Here is a 12,900-nt window from a genome sequence, read left to right as displayed (position 1 = left end):
ATATTTTGTAGAGACATGGTCTATGTTGCCCAGGCTGGTCTAGAACTCTCAGGATTAAAGGATTCTCCCGCCTTGGCCTCCCCAAGTGATGGGCTTATGGCATGAGCCACCAGCCCGGCCCGTTTCCTGTTTTACACTGAATTCCTTTTGCCGCTGATATTTTGGACATAAAGCCCGCAAACCAGCAGGCATCAGGGTGAATGTTAGAGGAGAAATAGAAGGTAACTCTTGTGTCGAAAGAGCCTGGAATTGCCACAGACAGAGAGACCCCTGGGAGATGTCGCCTAGCCCCACAAGCACCCACTGGGGCCCCAGGGACTGCCTCACCTTCGCCCAGCTGAGGTTCTGGCCTGGCAGGTGGTAGTGGACCATGCCTTGGTGCTCATCTTCTAGGACGCTGCCTGCAAGGAGATGGCGTGGCTGTGAGGGCTGGGCTGGAGGATCAGGGAGGGTGCCTGGGTGCTCGGCACTGCGATCCTCGTCCCAGGGATCGGGGAGATGGGACATGGAGGGGGTGAGGCACAGGCACGTCTCACGGCAGATGGGAGAGGCCTAGACAGGGGCCCAGGGCCCACCCAGTGTGGGGCTGCCAGGGCTGGGACACACCTGGAAAGGTCAGGTCCACGAAGGCCTTGAATTCCTCCAGCGCCTCCTGCTGTCCTTCACTCCGGACCTTGGCTCGCAGGGAGTAGCCGCTGCCAAACTTGCTTTTGAGGTGCTGGGGGCTGCCCAGGCACTTGAACTGCCCCTGCACCATGATGGCCAGCCGGGTGCACAGGGCCTCACACTCCTCCATGCTGGGGAGAGGGCAGGGCCTGAGACAGGGCTAGGAGTGCCAAAGGCTCGTGCAGACAGAAAGGCACTGGCCTCCTGATCAGGCTGTTCCTGATACCCATGATAAGAGTGTGGCCACCTGGCTCCTCCACAGCCCACTCAGTTCTGAAACTTCCAGTGACCCACAGACCCAGGCTCTACCTGTGGGAGGTGATGACGATGGCCTTGCCGGACTCGCGGGCTCGTGCCACGGTGTCCCAGAGCAGGCGTCGGGCCACAGGGTCCATGCCAGTGGATGGCTCGTCCAGGAAGATGACGGCAGGCTCTCCAATCAGGGCGATGCCAGTGCTCAGCTTCCGCTTGTTACCACCGCTGGGGCAGGCGGGTGCCAGATGGGGGAATAAGGCTGAGAATTAGCATTGGCTCCCGTATCCCAGTCGAGGCCCGTGTCCCTGCAGAGGCCCATACCCAGCAATCGCAGAACAGCCCTAGTGAAGAGGAGGGAGCTGTGTGCATCTGGAGGGCCCATCGCATAGAGCTGGAGGCCTCAGAGAAGGCTGTGCCTAGGGTCCCGCAGCACATCTGCCCACACCTAAGAAGGGCCTGCCAGGGACCCTGGCATCTCTTGCTGCTGGCTTTGTCCCTAAGTGACAGGAGCTGTCAGGGCAGTCTCTCTCCTATGTGGAACTACTTGGATCACGACACCAAATCCCAGCTCCATCCTGGAGCCACCAGCAGGAGCTATGGCCACTGACCTGTGTGGTCACTCCCAGCTCTATGCTACGGGGACCCTGACTATGAATCCAGTCTGGGAAGGGCCAGGGCTCTTCTGTTCGCAGGGGCCAGGCTCGGGGGGTGCACCTGTACGTCCTGACCAGTTTGTTGGCGTGTGGCTCCAGCAGCAGGCCCCGCAGAGTGTTCTCCACGCAGGCCCCGATGTGGCGCTCAGGGATGCCTCGGAGCCGAGCGTACATGACCAGCATCTCCCGGCCAGTCATGTGGTCCAGCAAGGCATCAAACTGGGGGCAGTAGCCGATCCGCTGCCGCACCTGGGGTCAGAGCATAGCCAGGGAGGGAAGTGGGTCAGAGGGAAGCCTCTCCTCCTCCAGAAGACCACAGGGACTACCCTTGAGGTGCCCACCTCTGTGCCTGTCTGTAGTCCCTGCCAGCGTGTGTGTGTGTGTGTGTAGGGGTGATGGGGACAGTTCTTGATGTGTGTGATGGATTATACTGTTTACTGAGAATGACAGCAAGAAACACCGAGCCGTCCCCAGGCGGAAGAGTGCTCAGTGCGTTCTAAAACAGTAGACAGTCTATATAGGTCATGCACTAGCTGAACCAGTTCTTGTAACACAGGATGTGTGACTTAGCCCCCATTGCTCCCTCGTAAAGAATGCCTTCTAGTTTATCTTTAATCAGTTGTGAACAGGCACATCTGCCTGCTTAGTTTATCTTTATTCTGTGAAAAAACACAGTTCACAAAGAATAAATACGTGGGTCAGAGTCTGCTCTGGGCTCTCAGCTCAGAATGCTGTTAGCCCCCTGAGCCCACTCTGCAGTCTATCCTTGCGTCTGTTTTTTTTTTATTTTTATTTTTTTGTGAGACGGAGTTTCGCTCGTTACCCAGGCTAGAGTGCAATGGCGCGATCTCAGCTCACCGCAACCTCCGCCTCCTGGGTTCAGGCAATTCTCCCGCCTCAGCCTCCCGAGTAGCTGGGATTACAGGCACCCGCCACCATGCCCAGCTAATCTTTTGTATTTTTAGTAGAGACGGGGTTTCACCATGTTGACCAGGATGGTCTCGATCTCTTGACCTCGTGATCCACCCGCCTCGGCCTCCCAAAGTGCTGGGATTACAGGCGTGAGCCACCGCGCCCGGCCTGTGTCTGTTTCTTAATTCCTTCAGCATCTCCTGGGTTGGGGGTCTTCACGACCAAGCCGGTCTCAGCACAGGGGGCTGCTGGAGCTGTGCACAGGCCCTGGTGGCTGCTCACAGTGGAAGCTCTTGGAACATGGACCCAGGAAGGATGTGGCTGGCGCAGGGAGGCTCCCAGAGCCCGGCCCAGGACAGGCAGCCATGGGGTTAGGTGGTACAGGAATGGCTTCATGGATTACAGGTCATGACTACTACACAAACTTTACATAGAGACAGACTCAGAGCTGGCTGCCCACTTGCTAATGCCTGGGACATCTCATGGGCTAGGACCCTTTCTTCTCCTTCTAAGAAGAGAGATTTGTGGGCAGCACCTCTGGGGTGGGCACTGCTTGGTAAGATGGTGCAGCGCTGTTCTCTGTGCCAGTGACCATGCCCAGCAGAACTAGGATATGCCTGCTGCTGTCTGCTCAGCTACCTTCGGCAGCTGGTGGTGGGCAGGAGTGCCTGGGTTTGTGGAATCCAGAGACTGGATTTCTTTTTCTTTACCTTCTTTCCTTGGGGTCCTCAGGCTTCCAAAATCTTTTTTTCTTTTTCTTTTTTTGAGACAGAGTCTCACTCTGTCACCCAGGCTGGAGTGCAGTGGCACAATCTCGGCTCACTGCATCCTCTGCCTCCTGGGTCCAAGTGATTCTCGTGCCTCAGGCTCCCAAGTAGCTGGGATTATAGGCACGTGCCACCACGCCCGGCTCATTTGTGTCTATTTGTTTGGTAGAGACAACATTTTGTCATGTTGGCCAGGCTGGTCTTGAACTCCAGACCTCAAGTGATCTGCCTGCCTTGGCCTCCCAAAGCTGGGATTACAGGCATGAGCCACAGCACCCAGCTCAGAATCTGTTTTTAATGAGTTTGGGAAGGCTTAGCCAATACATTTTTGGCTACTACCCCCCATCATTCTCTCTTTTCTTTCTGGAACTTGGGATTACATGTACTGGGGACTTCTCACCCTTTCCTCCATTGCTAGATCACATACAGTTTTCTCTCCCTTGCACAGATTTTTTTTTTTGAGACAGAGTCTCACTCTGTCACCAGGCTGGAGTGCAGTGGCACAATCTCAGCTCACTGTAACCTGCGCCTCCTGGGTTCAAGTGATTCTCCTGACTCAGCCTCCCAAGTAGCTGGGACTACAGGCATGCGCCATCACACACAGCTAACTTCAGGATATTTAGTAGAGATGGGATTTCACCATGTTGGCCAGGTTGGTCTCAAACTCCTGACCTTGTGATCCACCTGCCTTGGCCTCCCAAAGTGCTGGGATTAAAGCTGTGAGCCACTGTGCCTGGCCCCTTGCGTAGATTTTTAACGGCATCATTGATTTTGGTAGACACAGTGATTTCATAAAGTTTTACGATCTGGCCTGGTGCTACAGATCTAACGCTGTGTGTGCCCCCGGGGCCTGTGTCTGTGGCTTCCGGCCACAGTGCTGATGACTCTGTGTGTTTGCTGTGCATCACCTCTAAGCCCTGGAACACTCTGCGGGGGAGTCTGCAGCCTAGGATGAGGCTTTCCTCCAGAGAGGGCCTGCGTGTGCTTTGGTTTGGGGCCTCTGCTGTCCAGGACCCCCTGCCGTGAGCTCAGGAGGGGTCTCCACTGCCACTTCTCAGGGTCAGGCTCTGCCTTCCATTTCCCTGCTTCGCTCAGCACACTCAACCTCCCATGCAGGCCCCGCAGAGGGATGCAGGAGGGCTGCCTCTGTCTTCCTTCTTCTGCAGGGGAGCTGGTGGGGTTCAGCTCGATGTGGGAAAACCGTGAGCAGGTCCTGGGCCTTCGGTTCCTTCACTCAGCAAGGCCTCTAAACCCACACCTGAGCTGCCTGGACACAGAATGGCCTCCGCACAGAGGTGGCTGTCACTGCTGAATGCATCTCTCCGGGCTCATGAATGTTGGCACCCATCTCTCTCCCCTCCCATTACCTGCCTAGTTCTGGCAAAGCTTAGCTTAGCTCATTACCTCGTCTCGCTGTCCGCAGGCATGTGCTGGGCCCACTGCCAGCCACAGACGCAGCAGTTGTTTGGGGACAGCGTCCCTCCGTCCCTGCCTCCAGGGTGCCCCCTGCAGCTATGCCTGCCTCACCCCCAGAGCCTCCCCGGCTGCACCCACCTTCCCAACATCAGAGCTGATGCTGTGACCACCGACAAAGGCGTCCCCAGAAGTGAGGCTCTCCTCTCCTGTCAGCATTTTGAAAGTCGTGGTCTTCCCAGCTCCGTTGAAGCCCAGAAGGCCGAAGCATTCCCCTTTCTGCACCGCGAGGGAGATCCTGTCCACGGCCAGGAGGGGCACCTGCTGCTCGTACACCTGCAGGCGCCCAGCAGAGAACAAGGAATGTGGAGGCTTGGACGCAGTGCAGAGCTGCCTGAGCTGAAGCCCTGCGAACTTCCAGGAACAGGGTCGGACCCCAGGACAGTCAGGTGGGCACCTGGAGGGAAGGACCCCACCCCAAATCGCAAAGGTACCTTGGAGAGCTCCTTGATAATCAGAGGTGTGTGGAGCAGGAAGTCTGAACTGGGGGCCAGGATGCGGGTCCTCTCATCCACCACATCTTGGTCCTCAGGAAGCACAGGCATCCGAGTGTACAATTCTGCCTGATTGAGCAAGACAAAGACCGTATGCATGAACTCAGCCGCAGGCGGCTTCTGTGGAGGAGGGAGGGGCGGGGTGGATGCGTGAGGTCTGGGGGACTAAGGCCTCCAATGCTTCTTGTCCCCGTCTCAGGCATGACAGGTGTGACTCAGACCTTTTACCAGAAGATACCGTGGTCTTACTGGGCTAAACTAACATTCAGGAGACATAAACTATCAGAGGAAAAAGAACTGTGTGGGACTCATGGAGAAAATCCTAAATCTCTGCTGGGGAATATAAAATGATTTTTTTTTTTTGGGATGTAGTTTTGCTCTTGTCGCCCAGGCTGGAGTGCAGTGCTGCGATCTCGGCTCACCGCAACCTCCGCCTCCCGGGTTAAAGTTATTCTCCTGCCTCAGCCTCCTGAGTAGCTGGGATTACAGGCATGTGACACAACGCCCGGCTATTTTTGTATTTATAGTGGAGATGGGGTTTCTGCATGTTGGTCAGACTGGTCTTGAACTCCCAACCTCAGGTGATCCGCCCGCCTTGGCCTCCCAAAGTGCTGGGATTGCAGGTGTGAGCCACTGTGCCTGGCCTAAAGTAAGATTTTTTTAACAATTTTAATTTTTTTTTGAGATAGAGTCTCACTCTGTTACCCAGGCTGCAGTGCAGTGGTGTGATCTTGGCTCACTGCAACCTCAGCCTCCCAGGTTCAAGAGATTCTCCTGCCTCATCCTCCCAAGTAGCAGCTGGGATTACAGGTGTGCACCACCATGCCTGGTTAATTTTTGTATTTTTAGTAGAGATGGGGTTTTACCATGTTGGCCAGGCTGGTCTCAAACTCCTGATCTTTGGTGATCCATCCACCTCAGCCTCCCAAAGTGCTGGGATTATAGGCGTGAGCCACCATGCGCAGCCTTAAAGTAAGATTTTTGTTTTCAAATTTAGAGATGGGGTCTTGCTCTGTCACCCACTGGAATGCAGTGGTGAAATGAGAGCTGACTGCAGCCTGGCTCAAGCCTCCCAGGCTTAAGCCTCCTGTCTCAGCCTCCCTAGTAGCTGGGACTACAGGTGTGTACCATCATGCTCGGCTAAAAATTTAAAAACTTTTTAAACTTTTTAGAAGAAATAGGGTCTCACTATGTTGGCTAGGCTGGTCTTGATCTCCTGGCCTCAGGTGATCTGCCCACCTGGGCCTTCTGAAGTGCTAGGATGATAGGTGTGAGCCACCATGCCTGGCCAAAGATTTTCACACGTGGAGAGAGATCCCTTTTTAGAGACGTCTGACTGTTTTAAAAAAGCTAAGCTGCACGTGCAATGCGTCGTCAACAGGTTTGGTTTTGTTTGTTTGAGGGAGGGGACAGAGACCTCAAAAAAACAAACAGTTTCAATAAACACGAAGGACCCCTTGGCCCCAGGTCCCCCTCCTCCGGGCACCGGGTGTCCCTGAGCACCACCTCTGCTTAGCAGGATGGCCCTGGGTCCCTGGGCTGACTCCTTGGCAGGGGCTCAGAACTCGACAGCCCTCATGAGCAGCAAGGGCTGTCTCCTGCCCTGGCTGTGAGTGCTGGCTGGTGCTGAGGCCACACAGTGGGAGGCTGCCTGGCGCAGGAGCTACCCGGTGGAGAGGGAGGTGGAGGCTGCCCTGGCTCATGCTGGGCCCAAGCATAGGGGTGGGGAACATCCTGCCAGCGTCCCGGGCTCCTGAAGCCACTCACCAGTGTCCGCCTCCTCCAGAAGACACAGAGGATGCCCCTGAGTCTCTGCAGCAGGTTGGTCTCGATGAGGAAGAGCAGGATGAGGTAGGCGCATCCTGAGGTGGCCATGGAGGCCACGAACCTGCCGACCCCTGGAGCGCTCCAGGCATAGAAGTTCTCCTGATACTGGATGTCTGCCGGGTGAGGGAGTCACTGTGCTCCGAGGCCTGGCGCACCCACTTCCCCTCCCACATTCCCGGCCCCCACTCCCCTCCCCAAGGTGCTCAAGGCACCTGCAACAGGGTCCCCTCCACGGGGGTAACCTGGATACCCGCTCATACCCTTGCGTCCCTGAGTCGGGGACCGTGCTGAATTGTGAAGGTGAGTAGGTCAGGGTTGCCTCTCAAGGCACCGTGGCTCAGAGAGGGGCCAGGCATCTAACAGTCCAGTGCAATCCCATAAGCAACGTGGCAGGCCCAGGGTAGGGACAGCCCGCCTGAGAAGCAAAGGGTCTGTGGGAACCCCAAGCCTCCTCCTGGCCAGGACGGAGACCATTACAAGCACAGAGGGGTGAGTGGCGGGCTGAGGAGACCCCACAGGACAGGTCTAAGTCCTGTCCCCCTGAACCCGGGGTTCTGATCTTGCTTAGAAACAGGGTCTCTGAAGATGTGATGAGTAAGATCTTAAGGTGAAACACTGGATCACATGGGCCTGAAACCCAAGAGCAAGTGTTCTTTTAAGAGAAAGGCAGAAGGAGATCTGAGACAGAGACAGGGGCCGCCACGCCAGGACGGAAACAGAGATCAGTCCAGGAGGTGGCTGCGGTCAGGAGTCCAGGATGCCTGGAGCCGCCAGGAGCTGGGAGAGGCAGGAAGCGTCCTCCCCCGAGCCATGGGGGATTCACTTCTGCTGTGAAACCCTGGTCTGTGGTTCCTTTTTACAGATGGCCAGACACTGAGGCAGATGGGAGAGTGGGAGCTCAGGCACAGGGCCCAGGAGCGGGCGGGCGTGAAGGGGCTATCGTGGGAGGCAGGGCGGCTCCTTACAGAGGAACGCGCCAGCCCAGGCCACTCAGACACAGAGGAGCCCCTGCCCTGGGAGGCCCCTCTGCAGTGACCACGTCCTCAGGATGCGGGGGCTGCCGATGGCTGGAACTGGAGGAAGGGCTGGGACACTCACCGTATTTCTTGCAGTAGTGGGCAGCAACATCGGAAGAGGTGCAGTACCTCCGCGTCTCGTAGTTCTCATAGAAGCTGCTGACTGCCATCCCCAGACAGTGGTTGGGCAGCACCAGGAACACGTGATCCAGGGTTTTGGAAAGTTCTTCCAGTTTTACAGCTGCGGTGAGGAGGTAAGAGCGGTCCACACTTGGAGGCACACCATACCCACCTCCAGGATAGGCCTGGTCAGGGCTGGCACAGGGCCTTCACCGTGCTGTGCAGAGTGAGGGGGCCCCTCCCGGGGATGCCCCTGCTGGCTCTGCATAGGGCAAGGACCCTGCAGACGCCTGCCCACCAGCTGTGACTGGCTAAGCAGGGACAGCTGGGGCAGAGGGGCTGGTGAGCATGAGCTGGGCCCAGTGCTTGAGTCCTGCCTTGGCTGTGGCTGGTGCCTCCCTGTCTGGGCAGAGTGGCACCATGGGGTAGTCTCCAGGCACCCACCTGGGATGCGCATGATGGTGACCATCAGGAAGGTGGCGATGCCCGACAGGATGTTGAAGATGGTTAGCCTTGTGTAGGCGGTGGCCGCCCCGGAGAAGAAGAAGTTCATCAGGTACATGAGCGGGATGATGGCCCAGCCATAAAGCAGGAGCAGCAGCAGGGTGTCGGCCACGTGGCCATCCCGCGTGAAGGCACGCACATCGAAGGCCTTGAACACCACCTGCGGCGGCACAGGGAGGCGCTGCCGTGCACGCCAAGCTGCGAGCAGCTCACAGGTAGGGACGGGGTGAGAGGAGCATTTAGAGGTCCTCAGACCCCTTCCAGTCAGCCAGCCCATGCCCATCAGCCCCACAGGCCGTGTCCAGTGTCTGTGCCCCCATGGTGGCTTCAGCCCCAGGACCCACTCTGCCCCAGTTTCCCCTTATCCCCTTGCGCCGGGAGTTGTAACCATGCGGGGAGGGCGGAGGCTGGGATGCAGAAAGGAGGTGAGGTGGCAGCCGCCGGGGTATTACAGCCATCCTCCTGGGGTCGGGCTGAGCTGCCAGCCTAGGCTGCCTGGCTGGTTCTGGTTCTGCACAGGGGTTCCCAGAGCAAGCACCCTGTGGTCTGCAGGGGAATGGAGCCAGCACCCTCTGTGCTCACCAGCAGCAGCAGACTGGGGATGAGGAAGGAGATGAGGTCCCACAGCAGAGCGGAGAGCCAGAAAGTGGCCACGTGGACTCCGCTCACAAACTGCACATGCTTGGCCTGCACGGCCCTCTCACTGACCGCCAGGATGGAGAATGTGCTGGCCAAGAATGCCATGGCGAAGAGCAGGTTGAGGGCAATGTCAAATCCCTTCCGGCCCCTGCAGGGGACAGGGAAGGTCAGGGACAGAGCACAGCACATCTGGGCGGCAGGAAAGGTTGGGGTATCAGTTATGACCGCCCAAGGCATGCAGGGCAGCAGCCCAGCCACCAAAGGGGCTTATGGAAGAGCACGAGCGCCACTGCTCTGCACCAGGAAAACCCGCCCCCTGGAGAACGGTTCCTCTCACTCATCACCCCCGCCCAACACTCAGCCCCACCGCCGCCTGGTGGCAACCCTGCCCAGGTGTGGAGGCCCTGAGCCCTGTCTCCTCCTCCTGGAGTCTGGCAAAGGCAAAGCCTCTCTCGGCTCTGCGTGTCATTCTAACATCCTGAGTTTATGGTAAGGAGAGCAGATCGAGGGCCGCTGCTTTTCTGCTTTGGGGGCAGGGATGGAGCCAGAAGCTGGGACACAGACATCTCCAAGACCAGGCCTAGCCTGGAATGCGAGTGGAGACCACACTGTCCTGAGGAGTGGTGAATCTGAAATTAACAGAATTTTTGGCCTCCTCTGGGTGCTCCCTGGAGCTCTGGGGCTCTGTGGCTGGGATGGGGGCAGCCCAGCCCACACAATGGCATGACAGGCTCCTGACATGCAGCCACCTGAGTCCTTGCCAGTGGCCACTGTCTTGGGGCGTGGCCACACCGCATCACACCACAGGAGAGAGCAGTGCACAGCAAGGACAGTGGCTGGCAGGAGCCAGGTGGATATGGGAGGAGAAGGCAGGACTGCCTGCCGAGCCCTCGGGGTCCCCTAAGAACCGCAGTGCATGGGACGGCCCACAGCTGATCTACTGTCACAGGGAGTGGGGGTTGTGGACAGTGGAGGGACATGGCAGGGGTCCCCCACCACACCCAGGGGTTCTGGGAGGGCAGACACGTGCTCTATCTATGGGCAGGGCCCAGGGCAGCTGATCCTGGGGGTGTGGCCAGGCTGGACGGGCAGCACACATACTCGTTGAACTGGTCCTTGGCGGCCTGCAGGGCACTCCGGGGCTGGGGGAAGTTAGAGACCACGATGGAGGCGTGAGGCCCGCACAGCAGCTTGAACAGAAGGTTGTCCACGACGGCCAGGGCGGTGGCCGGGGAGTGGTACGCCTGGTTGTTGAATAAGGCGGTGACTGTGCGCTCTCCCACGTCTCTGAAGGACACTGCCACGAGGCACCGCTCATTAAAGCCGCCCCCCTCGACAGAGGCCCTGAAGATCAAGAACTCCTCTAGGTCACCTGGGGAGCAATGGCAGAGTCAGGCGACACAGGAGGAGGCAACACACGGGCAGCCGCCACGGTCTGCGCAGGGCCGATTGGGGACCCAGTGCATCCTCTAAGCTGCCTGCCGCGTCACCCTCCTCCTAAGAAGAACTAGTTTCTGCCAAGGTTTTGTCATCATTCAGTAAGCGGAACCTCGAATGCTGGTCAGGAACCGGGAAGGGAGCTGCAAAATGAGAAAACCTTCCAGCAGGTTCCATTAATCACAGCACAGTTCCTGTTCTGAGCCTGGGGCAGTATCCAACTGTGACTACCAAGACTCTTTTTTTGAGACAAAAGTCTTGCTCTGTTGCCCAGGCTGGAGTGCATGGCGCGAGTTCAGCTGACTGCAGCCTCCACCTCCCGGGTTCAAGCGATTCACCCGTCTCAGCCTCCAGAGTAGCTGCAATTGCAGGTGCCCACCACCACGCCCAGCTAATTTTTGTATTTTAGTAGAGACAGAGTTTTGCCACGTTGGCCAGACTGGTCTCAAACTCGTGTCCTCAAGTGATCCTCCCACCTCAGCCTCCCAAAGTGCTGGGATAGCAGGTGTGAGCCACTGAGCCCGGCTGAGAACTGAGTTTTAAGATGTCGGAAGAAAACAGGGTCACACTGTGGCCAGCACTGTCCAAAGCAAAGGTACTGCGAAGTCATGATGCTTCTGCATTTTGTCCTGAATGACCCTGACACAGCTTCAGTAAAGAGGCTCCTGACAGCCTGGCCCCAGCACTGTGCCTATGTCTCTGGCATCCCTAGGGCGCTTCCCCTGACACAGTGCCAAGATCTGCCACCCAGGGGACACTGGCCATGTTTTGGGCATGTTTGATGATCACGATGCAGAGGGGCACAGTCAGGGCTGCAGACAGAACAGCCAAGAACCATCCTCCCCAGGTGTCGAAGCTCCTGCAGTCAGGAAGCTGAACTCTGGCCACATGACTCGCCCCCAGCTCCCGGGATGCCCCTTACCGAGCACCTCCCGGGGCTCCTGTTCCTCAGCCTGCAGTGAGTCTTTCAGATGCTCTGACAGCTGCTGACCCAACCGGGAGGTCCCAGGAATCGAGAAAGGCACGACGGTTCTGCCATACTCGCCCAGGGTCAGCCTCAGCATGGGGTCGTCGAACAGCTCTGAGGAGTAGTTGATGGCCAGGAGGGCCAGGGTGACACAGGTCACAGGCACCAGGACCTGGGCCGCCACCATCTTCCACTCACGCCAGCTGTATGCAGCCTTCTTCAGGAACATGGCCCAGAACTGCTGGCAGTGCAGGGTGAGCTGTGGCAGAGAGGACACAGGTGACACCAACACCATTTGGAAGCCAGCGCCTGACCCCCACCCACCTACGGCAGGTGCTGCCCTGTGTGGTGCCAGCCTGGGTCCCTGGAGCTGAGGTTACACCACACTCCTGGGGCGTTGAAATGGGTGTGGGAGGAGCTTAGTGCACCACATGGCAGGCTTGCCTGTGCAGACTCTGCAGGTCTGCACTGGGCCTGCACGTTGGTGTCTGGAGCCTCACAGTGGCCATGTAGGCAAGGCAGACACTATTTTATATTTTTGAGACAGGGTCACTCTGTCACCTGGGGTGGAGTGCAGAGGCATGATCTTGGCTCATCACTGCAGCCTCGGCCTCCTAGTTTAAGTGATTCTCCTGCCTCAGCCTCCCAAATAGCTGGGATTACAGGTGCCTGCCACCATGCCTGACTAATTTCTGTATTTTTGGTAGAGATGGGGTTTTGCCATGTTGGTCAGGCTGATCTCAAACTCCTGACCTCAAGTGATCTGCCTGCCTTGGCTTCCCAATGTGCTGGGATAACAGGTGTGAGACACCGTGCCCAGCCCAGACACCGTTTCATTGTCTCAAGACAGTAGAGGACCAGCTGCCGTCCCCTGCCCTCCCACTGCTGCTCAGAGACACCACCACACAGGTGACAGGAAGAGATGGCCGAGCCTTCCCACCATTCTGACTGTCTCGAGCTTCGTCCCTTCCTGGTCCGCGGAGGCAGATAGCAACAGGGCTTTGAGCTCAGGCCGACCAGGGATCAGACCGAGCTCTGACATTCTGTCACATTTGACTTTGGCCCAAGCCTTGCTTTCCTATCTGAAACGGGAGCAGCAAACCCCTGCCCCGTCATCGGCTGCTGGAAAGCCTCGGCAACACAAATCTGGGCACCGGGAAAGCTCTCGGT

General features: G+C 57.7%; 1 protein-coding gene across 3 annotated transcripts in view; it reads right to left on the bottom strand.

Moving 5' to 3' along the window:
* The window catches only part of ABCA3 (ATP binding cassette subfamily A member 3), a 67,826-nt gene that overhangs the window by 1,471 nt on the left and 53,455 nt on the right, over nucleotides 1-12,900 (bottom strand). For all 3 annotated transcript variants that reach the window (XM_035266530.3, XM_054242425.2, XM_035266529.3), the window contains 12 exons: nucleotides 11,686-11,989; nucleotides 10,428-10,698; nucleotides 9,270-9,474; nucleotides 8,628-8,847; nucleotides 8,146-8,304; nucleotides 6,988-7,160; nucleotides 5,161-5,289; nucleotides 4,808-5,002; nucleotides 1,636-1,823; nucleotides 976-1,146; nucleotides 607-797; nucleotides 328-401 (listed from right to left, as the gene is read on the bottom strand). In XM_035266530.3, coding sequence (XP_035122421.2) covers nucleotides 328-401; nucleotides 607-797; nucleotides 976-1,146; nucleotides 1,636-1,823; nucleotides 4,808-5,002; nucleotides 5,161-5,289; nucleotides 6,988-7,160; nucleotides 8,146-8,304; nucleotides 8,628-8,847; nucleotides 9,270-9,474; nucleotides 10,428-10,698; nucleotides 11,686-11,989 — 2,280 coding nt within the window. The remainder of the gene's footprint in view (nucleotides 1-327; nucleotides 402-606; nucleotides 798-975; nucleotides 1,147-1,635; nucleotides 1,824-4,807; nucleotides 5,003-5,160; nucleotides 5,290-6,987; nucleotides 7,161-8,145; nucleotides 8,305-8,627; nucleotides 8,848-9,269; nucleotides 9,475-10,427; nucleotides 10,699-11,685; nucleotides 11,990-12,900) is intronic.

The sequence above is a fragment of the Callithrix jacchus genome, chromosome 12 (assembly GCF_049354715.1).
Source record: "Callithrix jacchus isolate 240 chromosome 12, calJac240_pri, whole genome shotgun sequence".
Taxonomy (NCBI): Eukaryota; Metazoa; Chordata; class Mammalia; order Primates; family Cebidae; genus Callithrix; species Callithrix jacchus.
Note: the sequence above shows the minus strand (reverse complement) of the source record. Positions and strands in the feature narration are given on the sequence as shown.